Here is a 24,493-nt window from a genome sequence, read left to right as displayed (position 1 = left end):
GGCCTGATTGTAATAGGATTCTTTCAGTTGTAAGGAACAAAAACACAGTTAAAACTGTCTTGGGTAAAAAGGACAGTTTATTAAAAGAGTACTGGAGTGCTTCATGGAACTTTGGGAAAGTCCGGGGAAGAGCCTGGCTTCAGAGGTGACTGGAATCAAGACTAGAAAATACTTCTCTTCTGTTGGCTTCATCCCTCCTTCTGAGGACCACTTCTTCCACCCACGGGAGGATGTTACATCCCTCAGTTACTGCCATGGGAGAGTGAGTGGCCCTTTTCCACTGGTTTCTATTAAGAAAAGGAAATCCCATCCCAAAGCGGGCCCTGACCAGACTGGTATTTGGGCCTAGCAGCCAGCAATGGGCTGGGAGCGGTGGAGCAGAGCCACTTGGCACAGGCTTGCTCCTGCTGGTTCCAAATAATGACCTAAAGTCACTGTTGGCTGTCAGTAAGTCCGGGTTGGTGCATTGACATTGACGTAGTCCAGCTCTGCTCCCAGAACCAGGGGGATCTGTTTGTGAACCAGGATACTGCTTCCCCAGGACAATGCCTAGAAATAATGACTCCCTTGTCTTTCTGATCTCTTGCTTTCTAAGGTTTCTCTGAAGGTCATTTCTCCTCTAATGGACTTGTTCTTTCTGCTACAGCTGGTATCTAGGGGAAGATCCATGTTGATTTCCCATATTTTTATTCTCAAAAGACCATCTTATTTCAAATTTGGGGAGTACATAATGTACTTCCTATGACTTAAAGATTGATTGTTGCCCTGTTCTTTAGATTTTTTTTTTTAAAGGGAGTGAGGGAGGGAGGAAGCAATCACAAAGATTTGGTGAGTAATTGGCCGAAAGTCGTCATTCAATATAAAACTTTCCATTTTGTTCCATAATGCCTTTTTAGAAAGATAACTGAATGTTTTAATTGTTCACCTGTATTTACTTTCACACTCAGTGTAGTTAATCTGTATCTCTTTATATTCTAATTTTATTTTTATTGATTTAATTATTCAATGGATGTTCTTCGATGCCTATTTTGTATCAGACTGTGCTGGGAGGTGATAATAAGGAGAGGGAGAAGGGCTCAAATATAAGAGGGATAGGTTTCCACCTGTTTAACATGAGTATGGAGATATCCAAGTACTGACCTGCAGGGTAATTCTGCCCAAAGCAACTCTTCCAGTTTTGTTTGTTTGTTTGTTTTTTGGCTCAGGGCATCTTTGGCTATTCTGTGTCTTTTGTTATTCCATGTAAATTTTAGAATTGTTTCTTCTATTTCCATAAAAGGTGTCATTGGTAGTTTGATAGGGATTGTATCGAATCTGTAGATTGCTCAGAGTAGTATGGACATTTTAACAATTTGATTTTTCCAAACAATGAACATGTAATACTTTTCCATTTTATGGTATGCTCTTCAGTTTCTCTCATCCATGTTTTATAGTTTTCATTGTGGAGATCTTTCACTTCTTTAGTTAATTCCTAGGTATTTAATTTTATTTGTGGCTATGTAAATGGGGTTAGTTTTTTAATTATTTCTTTTTCAGATTGTTTACTGTTAACATATAGAAATGTCACTATTTTTTTTTTTTTTTTTGAGACAGTCTTTCTCTGTCGCCCAGGCTGGAGTGCAGTGGTGCAATCTTGGCTCACTGCAACTTCTGCCTCCTAAGTTCAGGCAATTCTCCTGTCCCAGCCACCTGAATAGCTGGAATTACAGGTGTACACCACCACACCTGGCTAATTTTTGTATTTTTTATAGAGGCTGGGTTTCACCATGTTGCCCAGGCTGGTCTTAAACTCTTGGCTTCAACTGATCCACCCACCTCAGCCTCCTAAAATGCTGGGGGCATGAGCCACTGTGCCCAACCTGCCACTGATTTTTGTACATTGATTTTGTATCCTGCAAATTTACTGAATTTGTTTATCAGTTCTAAATTTACTGAATTTATCAGTACAGGTTTTTGGTGGAGTTGTTAGGATTTTCTAAATAGAAGATCATGTCATGTGCAAATAAGGATAATTTGACTTCTTCCTTTCCAATTTGGATCCCCTTTATTTCTTTTTCTTGTCTGATTGCTCTAGCTAAGATTTCCAGTGCTATCTTGAATAACAGTGGTGAAAGTGGGCATCCTTGTTGTATTTCAGATTTTAGAGGAAAGGCTTTCAGCTTTTCCCCCATTCAGTATAACACTAGCTGTGGGTGTGTCATATATGACTTCATTATGTTGAAGTATGTTCTTCCTATATCCAATTTTTTGAGGATTTTTATCATGAAGGGATGTTGAACTTTTATCAAATACTTTTTTTGCATCAATCGAAATGAGTGTGTAATTTTATCCTTCACTCTGTTGATATGATGTATCACATTGATAGATTTGCATATGTTGAACCATCCTTGTGTCTCTGGGATAAATCCCACTCAGTCATGATGAATGCTTTTTTTAATGTGTTGTTGAATTTGGTTTGCTAGTATATTATTGAAGATTTTTGCATCTATAGTCATTACAGATACTGACCTGTAGTTTTCTTTTTTTGATGTGTCTTTGTCTAGTTTGGAATCAGGGTAATATTGGCCACTTACAATGAGTTTGGAAGTATTCCTTCTGCCTCTATTTTTTTGAATAGTTTTAGTAGGACTGGTATTAGTTCTTTAAATGTTTGATAGAATTCAGCAGTGAAGCCCTTATGTCCGGGACTTTTCTTTACTGGGATACTTTTTATTATGTCTTTGATCTCATTACTTGTTATTAGTGTAAGAGTTAAAGAAAGAGGAAAGAAACAGAAAAAGTGGCTCAACAGTCAAAGGCAGGTTTATTTGGGAGAATAAACCTGATAAGGGCTTCTGGCTGATTTCAGTCAGGAACATTCTCTCTTACAGACTAAGACTATTTAAAACCTTAGCCACTAGGCTGATGCTTTTCAGATTTAGGTGGTTTTTGATCAAGGTGAACTTTAAAATGATGGTGCTTGTCCAAGATGGCAATGCTCCTGCTCTGTCAACTGTTCTGTTCAGGTTTTGGATGTCTTCATGGTTCAGTCTTGGTAGGTTGTATGTGTCTAGGAATTTACCCATTTCTTCTAGATTTTCCAATTTATTGGCTTACAGTTTTCTGTAGTAGCCACTAATGATCCTTTGAATTTCTGGAGTATCAGTTATAATATGTCCTTTTCATCTCTGATTTTATTTATGTGGGTCTTCTGTCTTTTTTTTCAGTCTGGCTGAAGGTTTGTCAATTTTGCTTCTCTTTTGAAAAAAAAACTTTAAAAAGATTTGATCTTTTATATGTTTACTTATTTCCAAATTCATTTATTTCTGCTCTGATTATTATTTCATTTCTTCTAATAATTTTGGGTTCAGTTTGCTCTTGCTTTTCTAGTTCTTTAAGATGCATCAACAAGTTATTTATTTGAGACTTTCTTCTTTTCTGATGTAGGCACAGAGCTATACACTTCCCTCTTAGTGCTGCTTTCACTGCATCCCTTAAGTGTGAGTACGTTGTGTTTGCATTGTCATTTCTTTTAAAACATTTTTCAATTTCTTTCTTAATTTTTTCCGTTAACCCACTGGTCACTGAGAAGTATATTTTTTAATTTCCATGCAGCGGTATATATCTTTATATACTTTTACTTTCAAGCTTCTTTGAAAGTAATTTTATTTTAGGTATAAAAGCAGGTAGTTGATCATTAAAAATTGTTTTTGTTTTAGAGACAGGGTCTCTCTTTGTTACCTGGGCTGGTGCTGCCATAGCTCACAGCAGCCTCAAACTCCTGGTCTTAAGGGATCCTCCTGCCTCAGCTTCCTGAGTAGCTGGGAGTACAGGTGCGAGCTACTGAGCCAGCCAGCACTGGAGTTTTGACGCTGCCCACTTTCTGACCTGGGCTGGTTCATCCCTCCTTAGGCAACCTGGTGATCCTGCTCCTGGGAGGTCACCATATTGATACTGAACTTAGTATGGACACCCGATTGGCATATAGCACTATAGCCCAGAACTCCCGGGCTCAGTTGGCCCTCCTGCCTCAGCCTCTGGAGTAACTGGGACCGTAGACACATGCCACCAAACATGGCAAGTAGGAGTTTTTTGTTTGTTTGTTTGTCTTTTTTTTTTTTAGTACAGTTTCATATTCAATGTAAGTCTGAGAAAATATTTCCACTGATAGATTCAACCCCTTTACTTTTATTAAAATTGCTAAGATATTTAATTTTATTTTTATGAGTCTAATTTGTTTTATGAGCGGAAACAATGTCCCCTGTTCCTTTTATTCTCCTTTCCTGACTTCTATTAGATTTGTCTTTGAAAAAGAAAAAAAACTCAATGTGATGGTTTGAAAGTTACACTTCTAAATTTTGTGATCTTAATCATCAGTACTCAAACTGTGGTGGACATCAGGATCACCTGGAAGGCTTGCTAAGATATGTACTGCTGGGTTCCACCACTAGAGTTTCTAACTTAGTATTAGAAGTATTCACTTCTCCATTCCCAGGTGCTCTGCTGCTACTCCTCAGGAAATCACGCCCTGAGAGTCTGGCAAGAATTGGTGGTTACCACCAGGGTATCCAATAGCCCATCTAAGTTGGACTTGTTATTTTGTGATTCTTGTGGGGTTCTGTTACTTTCTCACCAGCTTAGCCATGCATTAAAACTTCTTAAAATTTCCTTTTAGCCAGTTTTTTTGGTATGCAATACTCAGAGGAATTTCTTTAACCGTCCAGTTCCATGATATTGCCAGGAATAGAAGTGGGGTTTTAATTTCTCATAAGAGAATAATTTTTTCCCCACCCTGAACTGAAACAGAGAGAAACTTTCTTGCAAGTTTCTCTGGACTGATAGCTGAGGTTTCTGTGGTTTCTTTTATATGGACATATAGCCTTTGCAGATTCTTGGCTATAGTTGGAGTTTAGCTCTCTGCCTCCTGTGAACCTAAGGCCAAGTCTCTTGCTCTAGATGTGAGGTTCAAACTTCACATCAGTTTATGGTTTCCCATTGTAATGAATATCTTCTTCCGTTCTAGCACCTCAGGCTTTCCCTTTTGGGCTTGGCTATACTTGTAGACTTTGGGGGATGGGTGTGGATGTATTTCATCCAGCATTTCTGTGTGTTTAATGGGATGGAGTTTGAGGATACTATGTAATCTCAGTCTATCTGGCTGTCCTCCATTATTCTTCTGCTGTCACCTAGCAGAGAATGTGGGTCAAAAGCCCATAGAGACAGGAAGTTGGTGATAAGGAGAATCCTTGGAATGCAGAGCTCCTGAGCTCAGGGACTTGAGCCTGGGTAGCCACAACTATCATTAGTACAGGAGAGTAGCAGGTAGGGCTAAATTGGAAGTATAGTAGTCTCCCCTTATTCACAGTTTTGTTTTCCACAGTTTCAGTTACATGAGGTCAACTGCAGTCTGAAAATATTAAATGGAAAATTTCAGAAATGAACAATGTGTAAATTTTAAATTGCATGTGGCTCTGAGTGGCATCACAAAATCTTGTTCCATCTGGCTTCATCCAGTTCAGGACATGAATCCTCCCTTTGTCCAGTGGCTCCACGCTGTCTCCTATTCCTGCCTGTTAGTCACTTAGCAGCCTTCTTCGTTATTAGATTGTCACGGTATTGCAGTGCTTGTGTTCAAGTAACCCTTATCTGACTTGATAATGGCTCTAGAGTGCGAGAGTAGTGGTGCAGGCATTCAGACATGCTAAAGAGAAGCTGTAAAGTGCTTCCTTTAAGCACTTTAGGTGCTTAAAGATGAAAGTTCTTGACTTAAAAAGAGAAAAAGTTGTATGCTGAGGTTGCTAAGACCTATGGTAAGACCAAATCTTCTATCCTTGCAATTATGAAGCAGGAAAGAGAAATTCATGCAAGTTTTGGTGTTGTGTCTCAAACTGCAAAAGCGAAGGCCATAGTGCTTGATAAGTAAGTGCTTAGCTAAGATGAAAAAGGCACTACATTTGCTGTAGAAAACATGAATGGAAATGTGTTCTAATTGACAGCAATTGGATTCAGTGCTATCAGAGGCTTCAGAAATTCATTGGGTGTCTTGGAACATACTCCCTAAGGATAAGGGAGGCTGCTGAAATTGAAGTAGGGGGTACCCTGCTGGTGGTGGGTAATACTTACACAGAGGCTGGGACAGTTGTGGGGTTTTAAATTTTGATTAGGGCCAATCCTTCCTGAAATGTTTTTATTTCATGTAAAGTGTATACCAATAAAAATTTAAAATATTTTTCTTTTTGAAGTCATTCATTTCTCAAACATTCACTTATCCCTCTTAGATGTGCACCAACAACGTACTCAGAAGATTATGTTCCACCATATGCTTATCAACCACACGTGAGTACAAAAGCCATAGTCTTATACCTATTTGTGTACTTAAAGTGATTCTTTGCACCTGGTATAGTCAAACTTGGGAAGAAAGGAGAAATTGCTGAAGTTTATGATATTTTATATTTTGTTGAGATATTAGCTGTTTATTGGAGTCATGAGAATGTTTTATGCTTATGATTTATTTTTGGATGTTGATAGATTTCAGGGAAAAATATTGCAATATCTAAAATATATTAGACACTTTCTTCCTCATCTGGTTTACTTGTCCCCTCCCTGAATCCAATTTATCTGGAGTAAGAACCCACTTTCTATTCATTTGTGTGGCATCAATACATAAAAGTAAGTGGCTTAATATTGCTCTGGGAAATATGTATCTTAATTTAAAGATGTCCAGTTTATAACTTGAATATATTTGTACTTTACAAGTTATGCAACAGAAACAAAACAAGGCTGCTTCCTGTTAGCATTGCTCTGGAAGTCTTAACCAGGGCGGTAGACACGAGATAGAAATAAGAGATTTAACTGTTGATAAAGAACAGAAAAACACAACTTACTTTCCAATAGTATAATTATCTATTTAGGAGAACCAAGATATTAAACTGAGAATTAGAATGAATAAGACATTAGCTTTCCTTCACATCAGCACTAACCAGTTAATAAATTACAAAAGAAAAAAGCATACAAATTATTATTAGCAACACAAATTCAAATTCTTTAATGAGGAAAATTTCACCAAGATCAAGAAAAGAAAATGTGGCAGTTTATCTCCAAAGATGGCAAACCTTCCTGTTGGCACAAGGCACTCCCCATTGAGGGTGAGGATTCCTCTATCTCAAGTTGAAGTGATCAGTAGAGCATGGCAGAAGTACCATGTGCCAATTCTAAGCCTGGCTTTAAGATTGCCTCCATCTTTTAAGCTCTGAGCCACCAGATAAGAAATCCAGGCTACTCTGTTGGAGGGAGAGGCCATGGGAAGAATCCTGACGAGACTGACTTGCCAGTGAGGAAGCCATTATAGATAATCAGCTGAGCAGAGCCTGCACTCCAGCTTCAGCTGCCATCTGACTGCAGCCCATGAGGCTCCACAAGAAGAAATTGAAGCCATTGTCTGTTTGTTTTAAAATACAGACTAAAACGTAACTGAGGCAGATATCTCAAATGAAAAAGGAATAGCTACCATTTTAGGGAACTGGAAAATTAAACTAATTAGAAACCAAATTTATAAGTTTAATATAATTAAAATCAAAATCCCAATGGATTTTGTTTTCTATCAGATTTTAAGATTCTAGGAATTATTTGAAAGGACAAACAGATGAGAATAATCAGAAATGTTTTGAAAAGGTAGCATAACCAATTTAGAGAAGTAAGAGATTTAGGACACCACTTTCATTATATACTACATTATGATGGATTTTTTTCTTATTTAAAAAAATAAAATTTAAGGCATAGAAATGGCAAATGTGCAGGGGGAAGGAGGCAGCAAACCACATTGCCATGTATGTACATATGCAACAATCCTGCATGTTCTGCACATGTACTCCAGAACCTAAAGTGCAATAAAATATATACATATATTTAAAAAAAAGAAAGAAAAAGGAAATGGCAAATGTAGTAGCTTATGGTTTAATAGACTTAATATATATAGAATTCACTCATATTGGCAGGAAAAATGTTAATGGCCCTGGAGAAATGAGCAAAGGACATATATGGGCAGTTTACAAAGTAGGAAATATAATTAATTAACTAGTAAACACAGGAAACATACCCCATTTACAAATAATAAATAATATGAATTAAGAGATACTGAATGAATTAAAAGATTTTTCTTTTGAGAATAAAATTGGTAATATTAAAAAAAAAAATGCTATTTGAGGCCAGGTGTGGTAACTCAGGCTTGTAATCCCAGCACTTTGGGAGGCAGAGGCAGGTGGATCACTTGAAGTCAGGCCTTTGCAACCAGCCTGGTCAATATGGGGAAACCTTGTCTCTACTTAAAAAATGCCAAAATTAGCTACGTGTGTTGGCACATGCCTGTAATTCCACTACTTGGGAGGCTGAGGCAGGAGAATCTCTTGAACCTGGGAGGCAGAGGTTGCAGTGAGCTGAGATCACACCACTGCATTCCAGGCTGGGTGAAGGAGTGAGACTTGGTCTCAAAAATTAAAAAACAAAACAAAACAAAACAAAACTATTTGACTTAATTATTTTTCTAGGAAACCTCCCCTAAGAAAAGTAATTCAAACTAGCAATAAAATTCATATGCAAATATGCTCATCATTGAATTATTTATGATGGCAAAACTTGGAAAGTACCTAAATATTTAGTATTACTGAAACTGCCTTTGCAAAAATGATAGTAGGAAGGGAAATGTGACATAACTGAGTCCGTCTTGCTTCTGCCAGGCTGAACTGCTTTTGCTCCTTCTTGTGTGGAGGCCATAATAGTTTTTTTCCTGAACTGATACCCTGATTCAAAAATGGAAACTGTATTTGTAAATACTAACAAAAGGTCACAAGGTTAGACTTACATGGTAAGGGCTTGAACTTTGCTGAAGAAAAGGCATAGTTAAACAATGACCTGGCATTGCCTTGCTGGCTTTTCTATACTTTGCTTACTGCCCCAGAGCAATGTAACAGGGGTCACAAGATTTATAACTTCCCCAACTACTCCCAGATAACTTCAGTATTGTGAAACCTAAAGAACTGGTCTATCAGATATTTTTCAGATCAAGCATTTCAGCAGACGGAGAGATGTTGCCTGGTCCTGAGACCCTCTCCTGGGAACTGACTCAGCTATGCAAAGACAGTTTAGACACTCCTGTGATTTCATTCTCAGCCAATCTTTTCAGTTCCCCAGGCCCCAGCCCACCAAATTACTCTTAAAAACCCTAGCCTCTGAATTCTTGGGAAGGTAGATCTGAGAAATTTCACCTGTCCTTTGGCTTGGCTGGCCTTGGGGTAATCAAACTCTTTCTTTGCTGTAACACCTGCTGTTCTCAAGGTACTGATTTTTGGGGGGCCGCAGGCAAGAAGAATGCATTGGGCTGTAACATTAGGGGTAGTGTTAATCAAATATGTTATAATCATATGATGAGATATTGTGCAGCCTTTATAATGTCCACAGTTAGTTCTTAGTGTCTTGATACATCTTCATTTAAGGGTAAAAAAAATTAAGATACAAAGGTGCATTATGTTTTATATAAACTGTATAAAAATATAGAGAAAATTTTTTAAACTGGGGAAACTGCCAAAATGCTAGCACAGTTGGCCATTAAATGCTGAGATTCTAGGTGACTTTTTTCATCTTTACACTTTATTTATTTATTTTTTTTTTGAGACGGAGTTTTGCTCTTGTTACCCAGGCTGGAGTGCAATGGCGCGATCTCGGCTCACCACAACCTCCGCCTCCTGGGTTCAGGCAATTCTCCTGCCTCAGCCTCCTGAGTAGCTGGGATTACAGGCACGCGCCACCGTGCCCAGCTAATTTTTTGTATTTTTAGTAGAGACGGGGTTTCACCATGTTGACCAGGATGGTCTCGATCTCTTGATCTTGTGATCCACCCGCCTCGGCCTCCTAAAGTGCTGGGATTACAGGCGTGAGCCACCACCCCCGGCTCATATTTACACTTTTTAGAATTTTCCAATGTAACAAGTGTGATCATTTATCATCAGAAAAACCACAAGGAAAGAAACGTATTATTGTAAAATGCATTTCAGGTTTATTTTCTTATTTACATGGGATTTGACTGTATCTTTAAATAAAAGACATCTAATTAAAAACTCACATACTTCAAAGAACTAAATATTATAAATATAAATAATGTGGATGTATGCACAGGGCTCATAAATCATTAACCGTTGCATTATATATTTATGCTTTTTATTTTTTCAGCATTATTTCTAATACTTCTCATGTCATTCGTTTCCACATTAACAGCACAGCATACCATGGCAGTTTTTTTGCCTTTATTTGCAATTTTGTTCATTTACTTCTAACTTCTTTTTCAAAGTAATTGATTTTGAGGCATGATTTTAGAATTGCTTCTGATACCCACATTTAATGAATACTTGCGTTACATTGATATTGGATACAAATAATTTTAAATTATAATAATAGTGGATGGTTAAATAATAGAAAAATAGTGATTGAACTCTAACAGATGTTGTCAGGCACATAACCAAGTGTATACTTCACATACTGAAAAAGGAGAGAGTATTTTCTTGCTAGAGGCTTCACTATGCGGCCTTGCCAGAATCACAGCTCACCATTCATTCAGTTTACTACCTCTGCAATTATGCAATTTTTGAAGAAATCTGAAAATGTTGTGCATAAAGTGAGAATTGATTACTTTTTATATCATGGTCTCTTACATTTGCTTAATTCACATTTGTGTAAAGTGGAACAGCATTATAGAAAGTAAAGGGAATGCTGCAGGTTATCCTTCCATAGCTGTAAGCATTGGTAAGGAAATACAGAGGACTAGGAAACCACGAGGTCATTTCCAAGGAGGGAAATGGAAGAAAATTGCAAGCTGTTTCTTCTGAACTTCTCTTAAACTGGATGTTTATTACAGCTCATCTCAATTTCAATTAAAGATACCTTCTCTTGAAAGCACCTCCATCATCTTCCAAAGAACCAGAACAGAGGAAAAGTTGGAAAGAAGGTACATTAGAGAACTGGTCCAAAGCTGGCTGTTAGAAACTGAGAAAGTTTTTAACAGTGAATTGTTTCACAACACATGGACAAAGTGTCCATGTACTGTTTCTTAGTAAAAAAGAAACTATATCTGTTTAACAACAGTTATTCCCCAAAATGGCAGGATTGCCTGTCCTACCACTGGGACTCTATGTACTGGTATGGACGTGGCATTGCTAAAATATTGAGATTTCTGTGCTGGTTGGAAATGAGCTGTGGTCTCAAGTCCCCCAGGACCCTGATGTCTCAGCTTCTCGACTTCCTGGTTGCATATGACTTTCCTGGGCCCTAAGTACTTTTGCCTTCATGGGCTCCTTCTCCATTGAAACAAACAAACAGTATATTTTGCAACTGAGCTGATATAAAGACAAAAGTAACCCAAGTTAGACTATATTCTCTCTTTTTTTTTTTGGATTTAAAGCTTATTAAAGAAATATCTAAACTACCTATTGGGTACTATGCCTATTACCTGGGTGACAAGATAATCTGTACACCAAACCCTCATGACATGAAATTTACCTGAAGAAACAAACCTGCACATATACCTCTGAACCTAAAATAAAAGTTTTTAAAAAAGAAATATCTTTTAAGGCTATAGTTCTCATTTTCATCTTTTCTCCCTTCTTTTACGCAGTTTGAATCCTTGCCTATTTTTGCCTGCATTAATGCATTTTACAGCCATGTGATATGACCATATTATTCTTAATCCTCCTGAATTTATTACTAACATACCAATGAGTATTATTATCACACAGTGTTCTTTTTTTTTCTTCCCCACTGGGAATTACTCTTGGACTTCTATGCCCTATTTTAAAACACATTTTCTGTATAATAGCTGTCATCAGTTTCTTTGCCCTGAGGTGTCTATGGATATTATATTATCAGCATCATTTCTGGCTGGGCTTAGCTATGAGTTTCTACAGAATTGGTTTTTCAAAATGGCATCTGCGTTTTTTTATTGTGGTAAAATATACATAACATGAAATATACATGACAATATTTACAATTTTAATCTTTTTTAGCATATAATTCAATGGCATTAAGTACATTCATGTTGTTACATTCATTTTTAAAGATTCTGATTTTAAAAGACATTAAAATATGTTCACGGGGCCCTAAAAGTATCGTGAGCCCTAAGCACTGTGCTTTCTGTGTCTGAAGGCCACGTTGTTTCAGCCTGGACTTCCTAGAAGCCCGATCAGTACCTGGCTGGCTGGGGACTTCTAGGACTTACTCAATTGGCTTGGCTGAGACATACTTACCATCCCAGATGCAAATGCATCTTGGCTAACAATCAGAGTTGGGTATGGAGGAATCACCATTAAGAGCCCTTTATTGTTTAATTAGGCTTTTCCACCTCAAATATACTCCCCAAAGACTGGAATTGCCTTTCGTTTTCTATTTCCTAATGATAACGGAGAGGAGGTAGGGAACTACTGGGTAGAAGAGGGTGGTTCCCAGTGAGAGTCACATCCTCAAGCTTGAACCTATGGCCCAAAGTGAAAACATGCATTCCTGTTTTCCTGCCTGAACATTGCCTTTTCCAAAGCCACCCTGGTCCACCCTGCCCCCAGCATCCTGTACCCATAAAAATCCTAGTCCTTACCAGCACAGTGGCAGAGAAGGGGAGAAAAAGAAGAAGCAGTCAGACATTGAAGAGAAGCAGCTTGACTTCAGAGGGATGGTTTGTTGGGAGGACCTTGATGAAGAATTCAGCCAGGGACAGCCAAACTCCAGGGGAAGATTATCTTCCCACTCCATCCTCTTTTCAGCTCCTCATCCCACTGAGAACCACTTCCAGTGCTCAGTAAAATCCTCCACATTCACCATCTTCAATTTGTTTGTGTGATCTTATCTTCCCGGACGCTGAACAAGAGCTCAGGATACAGAGGGGTGTCACACAGAGCTGTTAAACACTTAGCCATCCATGGATGGCAAAGCTAAGACAGTGAACTTTAATACATGCCCTCTGGGGCTCTGGGGGTCATGGACAACCCCTAGATGCTTCCATTGGCCCACACAGTTCTGATCCTGCTCTTTTCCCAGAATCTCACTCATCCCAGCCTCTGTACTCACTTTACCTGTGTGCTCCCCATCCAGCAAGGAGTTGAGAATTGTGGGCTGAGTAAGCGAGCCATCCCTTCACAAGTCCCATGAAGAGGTCAAGGGAGCTATCCCATTTCACTAAGAAGGGATGTCTGTTAGGTGGCTTAGAAAGAAGACAGGAGAAAGAATGGCTTGCTGAGAACAGAAAGATCTGGGACAGAAAGAGAATCCAGAGAAGGCGAGGATTCTATAGGAAGCCTCACTTGTCTGAACTGCATTAGCTTTCAATTCCCAGTTATCTGAAGGCCCTCTCCTTGTATCTTTGCTCCATTTCATGTCCTATTGTCTTCCCCATTTTCATTTCAACAAAGACAGTCTCTTTCTTTTTCTTTCTCCTCCTCTTTTCCTTCTGTTGTTTTAAAAAATAATAGCATGAAAAGTAGTTAATCTGGCCACATAGAATAATCAAGTATAAAAGCCTTGTATTCTAAAGTGTGGTTTTTCCAAACTTGTACCTGAAAAATTAAGGCTGAAATTTAATTAAGTTCCAGGCTTATAATGTATCTTTATTACTTTCATTTTAATGCTATTTTATTTGTACTTCATCTGGCTATATCCACATTTAATTTTCTTTGTCCTGTTAATTTTCTGACTCAATATTCACTAACAAATGTATAATTGCCATTTGCTTGTTTATCTTATCATGTACTATTGACTGAAATGAAATAAGTGAGAATTTTAGAATCCTCTGCAAATGAAGTAGTGGTTAGGGGGTAGAATTAGAGAAGAGGGAAGGGTCTTATAATCCATGCCAGAGTGTTCCATAATGCTGCTGCTAGTTGACCATCAAAACAGGCCTCTTTGACTTGGGTTCAGAAGGATATGGTGCCCTTTCTAACCTAAATATCTTGCCTGAAAGATCTCAACACATATCATACATATGTGTGCTGATCTTGTATTTGTACTTGAAGGCATGGTTTTACATAGTTCGATAAATAAACAGCTCTGGTTCTGAGTCTCATGTCATTCTGCCAGCATTAAGAGCCACATTTCCTAGGCCCCACCTTCAGCCTTGGGATCTGCTGGTTGTTGCTCATATAACTCCATAGAACTTCCGCAGATTCCCTGGTTGACTGGGATACAGTGGAATTTGCCTTATTGAATGAAATATACAGTTGCTGATAGATGAGTAGAAGGAAGGAAGGAATGAAGCAAGGAAGCAAGGAAACAAGGAAAGGAGGGAAGATAGAAGAAATAAAGGGAGGAAGAGAGGAATGAAGTAACATTCATTGTCTAACATGTTCCAGGCACTGTCTTAGTTATCTTACATGTATTAACTCACTTAATGCTCACAATTGCCCTGGAATATCAACCTATTAGAATTATATACTGAGAAACCTGTGTCATAGAGAGGTTAAGTATTAGTTATTACACACCATATAAATGTTCAAAAAGAACCCGGGTCTGATTCCAAGTGCCATTTTTGTAGCTACTTTGCAAAACATGACTCAAAACTTATATACTCCAACCTTTGTAGGCCTTGTTCGCCTCACTGTAAGACTAGGGTTAGATGGCCAGGCACGGTGGATTCCCAGTACTTTGGGAGGCTGAGGTGGGTGGATCATTTGAGCTCAGGAGTTCAAGACCAGACTGGCCAACATGGTGAAACCCCATTTCTACTAAACATACAAAAGATTAGCTGGGCATGGTGGCATCGAGCCTAGATTGTGCCATGGCATTCTAGCCTGGGTGACAGAGTGAGGTTCTGTCTCAAAAAAAAAAAAAAAAAAGAAAAAAGACTACGTTTACACTGTATGATGGTTAATTTTCAGTGTTGACTAGGTTATCATGCCCTCTTGTTTAGTCAAATACTTGTCTAGATGTTGTTGTGAAGGTCTTTTGTAAATGTGACTAACATTTGCAATTAGTTGACTTTTAGTAAAGATTATTCCAAATAATGTGAGTGGGCCTCATTGAATCAGTTTATAGCCTTAAGTGCAAAAAACTAAGGTTTTCTGGAGAAAAAGAAATTCAGTCTCAAGATTATAACACAGAAATCCTGCCTGAGTTACTTGCTGTCTTCCACAATCATGTGAGCCAATTCCTTAAAATCTCTCTCTCTCTCTCTGTGTTTGTGTGTGTGTATTCTATTGGTTCTAGTTCTCTGGAGATCCTTGACTGGTACAGACAAAATGATCTTTCCAAGCTCTGTGGCTGTCAAATTCTATTTGATTTGATTTGATTCTATCTCATTGATCCTGTCCCATTGAAATAGTCTTTTATTTGTGATCAAGTATCCTTTTGGATTAAAGCCCTTGGTACATATTTAATTCAAGCTTATTTAAAAATTAAGTGTTAATTATACTTAATTCTAAATTAGTTAAGTATTTTAACTTCCTGCTCATCTTGTGTATCACCAATAGTAGAGAAATTGTGGGGTCTTAATTCTCAGGAAACAGCTTAAGTGTTTTTTAGAGAGGTGTTCTTTCAGTAGAGAGATACTCTGTTTCTCCTGAAACTTAACTCTTGCCTTATATTGCCTTCTGAAGCTATTTATTTATTTATTTATTAACTTTTTTGAGACAAAGTCTTGCTTTGTCACCCAGGCTGGAGTGCAGTGGCACAATCTCAGCTCACTGCAACCTCTACCTCCCAGGCTCAAGTGATCCTCTTGCTTCAGCCTCTGAAAGTGCTGGGATTGCAGATGTGAGCTGCCATGCCTGGCTTGCTCTAACATTTGTTTCTGAGTTAGGCCATAAAGGTAAGTTCTGCTTCAGAGAACTTGGAATTATGAGACGTTTTATTTTCTTCTTTTTGATTATCTTCAGTTTCTACAGTGAACGTATGTGACTTTTGCAAGGAGAAAAAAGTCTTGAAAATTGAGCAGCTTAGGCCTCAAACTGACATAAAGCCATTAAGTCATTCCATTATAAAACAGTGGCAGAGGTAAATGTCTTCACATAATATAATATTCTTCATGAAGAATAAGAAAAATAATATTTGTATTTGATATGATTAAAGTGATAGAACCAACAAATTTTGTGCATTAGAAAGAAACAAATATATCAAGAGCAAATGTTTAATTGTATATTGCTTAGTTTTTGATGCTGGCCATAACTAAAATTTGTGTGCTATTAATCTTTCAAAGTCAATTTATTTGTGAAGTGTTTGTTTACATAGATCTTTATATTTTTCTCTGTAGTGAAACCTTACTATGTTGACTGGATTCATTAGTGGTGGAGATATTTATATTTCTATTCCACAACCTAATTTCTTTGTATTTCCCATGGCTATTTCCCTGTAGCTAAGAGTCTCATGGTATATTAATACCTGTATTTGTTACAAATGCTTTTCCCTCCTAAAACATTGTCAAATAAATAAGGGTAGTAAATAGTTCTTAAATACATAAGAATATATTACACTAGTTACATATTTATTTAGCTACATTTGACAATTATTCTTATGTTTGTGATATAATCATTGGAGGAAAAAATATACAATAGAAATAAAATCTGGCCAGGTGCAGTGGCTCACACCTGTCATCCCGATTCTTTTGGAGGTTTGAGATGGGAAAATGGCTTGAGGCCAAGAGTTCAAACCTGCAGTGAGCTACGATGATGCCACTGCACTCCAGGCTGGCTGACACAGTGAGACTCTGTCTCTGAAAAGAAAATTTGAAAAAATAAAAGAAATAAAATACTTGCAATTTAGTGAAGAAAATGAATGAGGGGATCTGCCTGAGATACCCATCCCCTATTGGTCCCCAGGGCAGATAAGGCAGGTTTGACTGTAGCATAATTCTTCTTTTCCTCCCACCATTCTGCATGTTTGCTTAGAAGACAACCTCATTAGAGGAAGGCAGGTCTTCAGTCAAGTGCATGTAAGTGGTAAAGACTTTTATACATGATGTATGCTGGAAATAATTAAACAAAACATCACAGCAATTTACTTTTATATCTATTTTCATTCCATCCAATGTGACATTCACATAAATAAGCTTACTGACTCAAATATCTTTTTAAGAGTAAATGGAATACTCAAAATGAGCATTCTTATAGGCATACTAGGGATGAATGTCTTTGCTGTACTAATGCCAGGTGGCTAATAGCTATCTTTAATGGTGGATGCAAGGTTAGTTTGCACTGACTAATTTGGTCAGGAAACAACCCATTTTGCATTTTTATGGATGATCTGGATGAAGGAGTTGAGAGTATGCTTCCATTGTAATATTAAATTAGACAGAGTTACTATGTTCCAGAAGGCAGTCCTAAAACTGAAAATGACCTTGAAAAATAAAACTATCAGAAATGAAAGGTCCTAAAGAAAAAGGATGAAATCCCATATGAATAAGTAGAACCAAGGAACAGCCTACCAGAAGATTGGAAAATATCGGCTGAGGACTGGCTTTACAGTTGACTAAGAAATAGCAGTGTTGGCCAGGTACGGTGGCTCATGCCTGTAATCCTAGCACTTTGGGAGGCTGAGGTGGGCAGATCACGAGGTTAAGAGATCTACCTATCCTGGCCAACATGGTGAAACCCCGTCTCTACTAAAAATACAAAGATTAGCTGGGCGTGGTGGAGTGCGCCTATAGTCTCAGCTACTTGGGAGGCTGAGGCAGGAGAATCACTTGAACCCAGGACACGGAGGTTGCAGTGAGCCAAGATATCACACCAAGCACTCCAGCCTGGCAACAGAGCAAGACTCTGTCTCAAAAAAAAAAAAAAAAAAAAGAAAGAAAGAAAGGAAAGAAAAAGGAATAGCAGTGTCGGTGTCGTTTTATTCTGAAAGAAGCTACAGAAGCTAATGGTGCTTAGAGTAAAGATAGAGCACACAAGTGGCAATGGGGGTGGAGGTGGAGTCGATACCAGAGAGTCCATCTTTAAAGATACATTAATGCATTTTACTGATGTAAATGGTAAAACCATGAGGGAAGGTGGATTGGGGGAACCACTCACTAAGAGGACCCTCCTTTAACATCCTAACCTGCCTTGCCATGATCTGTCAAAGAAGAAAAAGAAGAAAGAGAATGAGAAGAAAAGAAAGAAGAATGCTTTCTCTCTTTTTTTAATTGTACTTTAGGTTCTGGGGTACATGTGCAGATTATGCAGGATTGTTGCATGGGTACACACATGGCAATGCACTTTGCTGCTTCCATCCCCCATCACCCACATCTGGCATTTCTCCCCCATTATCCCTCCCTGACCTCCCCATCCCCCCACCACTTTCCCTGCCTTAACCCCCTCAACAGATCCCAGTGTGTGATGCTCCCCTCCCTGTGTCCATGTGTTCTCATTGTTCAACACCCACCTATGAGTGAGAACATGCGATATTTGATTCTCTGTTCTTATGTCAGTTTGCTGAGAATGATGATTTCTAGGTTCATCCATGTCCCTACAAAGGACACAAACTCATCGTTTCTTATGGCTGCATAGTATTCCATGGTGTATATGTGCCACATTTTCCTTGTCCAGTCTATCGTTGATGGGCATTTGGGTTGGTTCCAGGTCTTTGCTATTGTAAACAGTACCACTATGAACATATGTGTGCATGTGTCTTTATAATAGAACAATTTATAATTCTTTGGGTATATATATATATATATATATATATATATATATATATATACCCAGTAATGGGATTTCTGGGTCAAATGGAACTTCTATTGCTAGCTCCTTGAGGAATTGCCACACTGTCTTCCACAATGGTTGAACTAGTTTACACTCCCACCAACAGTGTAAAAGTGTTCCTATTTCTCCACATCCTCTCCAGTTAGAGAAATGCAAATCAAAACCGCATTGAGATACCACCTCACGCCAGTTAGAATGGCAATCATTAAAAAATCTGGAGACAATGGAACTGACACAAGAACAGAAAATCAAACACTGCATGGTCTCACTCATAGGTGGGTGTTGAACAATGAGAACACATGGACACAGGGAGGGGAACACTATACACTGGGGTCTGTCGGGGGGAAATAGGGGAGGGACAGCGAGAGGTGGGGAGTTGGGGAGGGATAGCATGGGGAGAAGTGCCAGATATAGGTGATGGGGAGGAAGGCGGCAAATCAGACTGCCATGTGTGTACCTATGCAACAATGTTGCATGTTCATCACATGTACCCCAAAACCTAAAATGTAATAAAAAATAAAAATAAAAAAATAAAAAAATCTGGAGACAAGAATGCTTTCTTAACCCCTTTTCTGAAGTCCAGCTTTCTCCTATGGTGATTCTTTAGCTGCAACTCTAGTGCTTCCTGTTTTGGCAGGGCCCGGTTTGCCTTCAGCATTCCTTTTTCTGAGGCGCTTTCTTTTCCTCCTTCTACCAGCTTGTTTTATGGAACTCCCCCAGCCCTTCACTGAAAAGGCACGCTTAAGGGTGGCTGGAGGTTGACTGATATTGTTGTGTTTTGTCAGGTGCTACTCTGGGTTAGGCTTCTTTGGAAGTTAGCAATTGTTGGTTACCACTGCATTCTTCAGAGCCTGTGACACTGCAACACTCTCTCCTTACCTCTCCTTCTCTGTCCTTCACGGCTTCTTTATAAACCCAATCATGGGCATCCCCAACATTTGGGGCCCAGATGCCCGCATCTCTCATTTTACACAATCTCAGAGAATTCATCCATTGCCATGGCTCTGCACCAATCATCATTTGGGGGGTGGGGTAACTTAATTGTTACATAATTTCAAACTTACAGGAAAGTTTCAAAATTGCACAAGGAGCTTCCATATATTATTTGCAGAGTTGATAGTTGTTTACCTTATGAAGGTAGGCTGGAAACATCATGCCCTTTGGCTCCTAAATTGTTCAATGTCTGTCTCCTAAAAACAAGGATGAGTAGCTAAGGTACAGTTTTCAACCTCAGGAAAATTGATACAAGGTAGTTATATAATCCACAGTCCATGTTAAATATCATCCAAGGTCCCAATAATGTTCTTTATAGCTATTTTTTCCCTACCAGTGATCACTGCTGTGCATAGGGCACTGACTTCTCTCTAGGCCATCTGTCCCACAGCGCTACCTTCCAGATAAACATTTTTTACTGATGTCATCTTAAATTAAAAATGTCTAAAATGTGACTCATCATTTCCCCCCTAAAACAAATCCCCACCCCCATATCTCTCTCATTCTTTTTAGTGTTATTATAACTTCCCAGCCTTCCAGGCTTGAAGCTATGAATCATCTTTGGTTCTTTATTCCCTGTTAGCTGTGTAAGTCCTTTACATTCTTCTGTGAAATCACTCTTTCATTCTCATTCTGCATAAGCCTTTGTGCACTAATGCCCACCCATTCCACACATCAGACCACTTCTTCTAGTTACCCTTATCTACCTGAAGCGCTCAGAAAAAACTTGCAATGCTTGTCCTTCCTTAAACCCTGTCACAACTCTGTGTGTGTAGCACCGAACAGTGACCCAGCCAATAGCAATGTGTAGTGATTCACAGATCTGTTTCAATACACACTTTCTTCCCATTCCCACTGAATAAATGTTGAAGAGAGATTTACCAGTTATGTTAGGGTGTGGAAAACATAACTGTCTGCAATTTCACATATGCAGAGGAAATATATCGAACTGCTAATTGACCTTCTTCTGGAGCCCACCACCAGTGGGAAAACGTTAGCTCTTCAATCCATTTAAAGCTTACTCTGATTCTATAATTTAAATAGTTCTGCTTTCTATAGAAAGTGTTTAATCCCTCTTGAAGAAAATGCTTACCTTCTCAGAGATCCTCTCCCATCCTGTGTGCAGAGAGGAGCGAACACAGCAAAACTGAGACTACTATCCTTTGAAAGCCTGCTAACAATGTTGGCCCTTAATTGGCATCTAGTAACTGGGCTTTCAGGGTAAGAATTCCCTGATTAGAATGACCCATTGTGGCTAAGATGGTTGTGCAAACAATATGGTTTATGCTGAATACCTGCTTCCTTCTGGGAGCCTGAAATTGTGGAATATATTAGGCAGAGGCTGCCTACAGGACCCAGCTCCCAGTAAAAACTCTGGGCACTGAGTTTGCAATGAGCTTTCCCAGTAGACAGCGTAGTACAACTCACTGTTGGGGGAATTACACTCATCCTGTGTGACTCCACTGGGAGAAGACTCTTGGAAGTTTGTGCCTGGTTTCCTCTGGATGTCAGCCCATAGCCTTTGCTGATTTTGCTTTGTATGCTTTGTGGGTAACAAATCATAACCATGAGTACAACTATGCAGACGGTCCCTGACTGATGATGGTTCAACTTACAATGTTTTGACTTTATGATGGGTTTATTGGGGTATTAAATGCATTTCACCTTATGTTTTTTTTAACCTAGATGGGTTTATTCAGATGTAACTGCATTGCAAGTTGAGGAACATCTGTATACAGGGGTGTGTGTGTATGCACACACAACTGTGAGTCCTCCTAGAAGATCATCAAACCTGAGGTGGTCTTGGGGACCCCAATACACCATACTCTTCTCCCTGAAAAGAGGAGAAAAATTTTATTTTCCAAAAATGGTCACAACTTGAGCTTCTGTCCCACATGCTCTTACAATGTGATTTTGACACTCCCCCAACTGAGAAGCAGAGTCTACGTTACCTCCCTAGAGAGAATTGTGGTGAACTGTGATTATGATGGCATTGATGATATGTGATTTTCAAGGCTAGTGATAAAAAGCAATACACCTTCCTCTTATTTCACATTGCGGGATGCTCATTCTCAGAATGCAGTCGCTGTGCTGTGAGGAAGCAGAGCAAGCACATGGAGAGGACCCAGGCAGCTATTCCAGCCAAGAGCCACAGCTGAGGTTCTAGCAGCCAGCCAGCATCAGTGATCAAATGGAATGAGATGCGTCCAGCCCCTAACCCTCAACTCACTTCCAACTCTCATGTCTTCTATGAGGAGTCTATCTTCTTTCTATGAATCAGCTGAGGCCCTGAACATTGTAAAGCAGAGAGCTGCCTTTGCTGTATCCTGTCCAAATACCTGACCCAAAGAAGCTGGAGGAACAGGGAAGTGGCTATTGTTTTACACTAGTATGAGCAGAGTGGGTTGTTTGCAGCAATAAGAATGGCAGCTTTTCCTACGATGGCATCCAGATACGTGGAGAGAAGGATGTGACTCAGCATCCTGATGCCAGAGGGAGGAGCAGGGTTTTACATGTGTTTTCTGCCTGTTCTGCTCTCTGGGGTGATATCCCTAGTCTACCTGGTTGCTCTTTTCTTTGCTGGTATTAGTGACTAAACTTTGTGGACATTGTAACTGGCAGGCTGTTTCTCTTTATCTCTGGGCTTGGGTGGAGCCCAGAAGGCCTGTCTGGGATGACTCAGCCTTGTTTCCATTCCCATAGACACCGTATACCCCACAGACACCTTCCGTGACTCTTATGCAGCCGCAGCTCCAGTGGTCAGCTCTGCAGCCCCTGTTAGTATCCTCCTCTGCAGACTTGCAGCTACCTTAGGATTTCATCCATGCCACAGGAAAACAAAAGTGGCTCAGGATTGATGAATCTTAGTGGTTCCCTCTACCTGACTATGGGACTGGAAAGAAAGGGCCGTCTGAGAGTTAATATCTATTTCAAGAGTTTCCAACAGAAATGGGAGTCGGGAAGCTCGTATGTCTTTTTGCCATGATTCTCATTCATCTAATGTACCATTCACTATTCAGGTCAAAGGGACTTTGCCTGATTAAAGCCCAGGGCTGGGAAAATTGGGACATAACATTGGCTCTTTCTGCTTTCCTTTCTCCCTTATCTTTTAATTCTCACAATTTCCTAGACAGATTCTTCCCCATCTTCCTTCTCTTCATTTCAGCTCTTCTCTAAGCCTTCATAGAAAATGATATTTTCTTTACCCATTTGGAGAACTCTATAATCTCCCAGGTTTGATCATTGACATTCTAAAGTCCTCAGAACTGTAAGTTGGATTACAAGGCTATTGTCTTGCCAAAAAATCCTATTTTGCATGTTAGACGGTGGTATGACTTTGCTCTTTGGTTGACATTTTTCTGAAAACGAACAGAAGAGCATAGAGAGCTGCAAACAGCACCCAGGGTTAGATGCTTCTTCCTTTATGTCCGATTGTGGAAAAATAACTTCTTTCACATAAACCATTGAACAGAAGTCCTGGGTTTTAATCTGTTTGGACAAATTTAAGTCACATGCCTAACACTGAACCTATTACTGTCATTGAGAATGAGATGCCTCTATTCTGATTGTCTTCGGCCAATTAGATTCTGCTCCGAGACCTGGGACTAGGATCAATCCTACTCAAACTGCATCCCTGCCACACCCTGGGAAATGGGAGAAGTGGGCTCAGGGGTGAGCTGGAACCAGCTCTTAACAGTTGGCATGAGCTAACTATGCTCACCTCTTCTTCAGTCTCACTGGCTTCACTCTGGTAACCAGAAGTTAGCCATAGTGCGAGTATTTATGCCACAGAAATTGGCAAATATGGCGGGGTGTGGTGGCTCATGCCTGTAATCCCAGCACTTTGGGAGGTTGAGGTGGGCAGATTGCCTGAGGTCAGGAGTTCGAGACCAGTCTGGCCAACATGGTGAAACCCTGTCTCTACTAAAAATACAAAAAAATTAGCCGGGTGTGGTGGCATGGGCCTGTAATCCCAGCTACTCTGGAGGCTGAGGCAGGGGAATTGCTTAAACCAGGGAGGTGGAGGTTGCAGTGAGCCGAGATTGCACCACTGCACTCCAGCCTGGGTGACAGAGCAAGAGCCCATCTCAAAAAAAAAAGAAAAGAAAAGAAATTGGTTGGTTTACCAATATAGCACTGAGAATGAGAGGAACCCAATGTGATTAACATGGGTTAACAGGCAACAGTCTCTTAACTTGTTTTTCTAACATCAGAATTGCTTCTTCCAATAAATCCTTCTTTTGTTTTTTTTTTTGACATAGGGTCTTGCCCTATTGCCCAGGCTGGAGAGAAGTGGCATGATCACAGCTTACTGAAGTCTCAGCCTCCTAGGCTTAAGTGATCCTCACACCTCAACATCCCGAGTAGCTGGGACTACAAGAACGCGTCAGCATGCCCAGCTAATTTTACATTTTATAGAGACGTGATCTCACTGTGTTGCCTGGGCTGGTCTTGAATCCCTGGCCTCAAGCGATCGTCACACCTTGGCCTTCCAAAGTGTTGGGATTACAGGAGTGAGCCACTGTGCCTGGCTCATTCTTTTTTTTAATAACAGCTTCACTGAGATATAATTTCAAATACTGTAACACTCACCCTTTTGAAGTGTACAATTCAGTGATTTTTTTTTAGTATATTTATGGGATTGTACGATCATCACCACAATAAATTTAAGAACATTTTTGTCACCCCAAGAAACACAATACCCATAAACAGTCACTCGCCATTCCTGCCCGTGGTCCCATTCCCTGGCAATCACCAGTCTACTTTTCTGTCTCTGGGGATTTGCCTGTTCCGCACACTTAATACAAATTGTACAATAT

The 24,493-nt window shown here is 39.4% G+C and overlaps 1 protein-coding gene across 1 annotated transcript in view; it reads left to right on the top strand.

Moving 5' to 3' along the window:
• Nucleotides 1-24,493, top strand: part of CFAP95 (cilia and flagella associated protein 95) — a 78,365-nt gene that overhangs the window by 52,032 nt on the left and 1,840 nt on the right. The window contains exon 5 of the mRNA XM_012454455.2: nucleotides 6,258-6,315. Coding sequence (XP_012309878.2) covers nucleotides 6,258-6,315 — 58 coding nt within the window. The remainder of the gene's footprint in view (nucleotides 1-6,257; nucleotides 6,316-24,493) is intronic.

This window comes from Aotus nancymaae, unplaced genomic scaffold, assembly GCF_030222135.1.
Source record: "Aotus nancymaae isolate 86718 unplaced genomic scaffold, 86718_ANA_hifiasm-v0.15.2.pri h1tg000041l, whole genome shotgun sequence".
In the NCBI taxonomy this organism is placed as follows: Eukaryota; Metazoa; Chordata; class Mammalia; order Primates; family Aotidae; genus Aotus; species Aotus nancymaae.
This window is presented reverse-complemented; position numbering and strand designations above follow the sequence as displayed.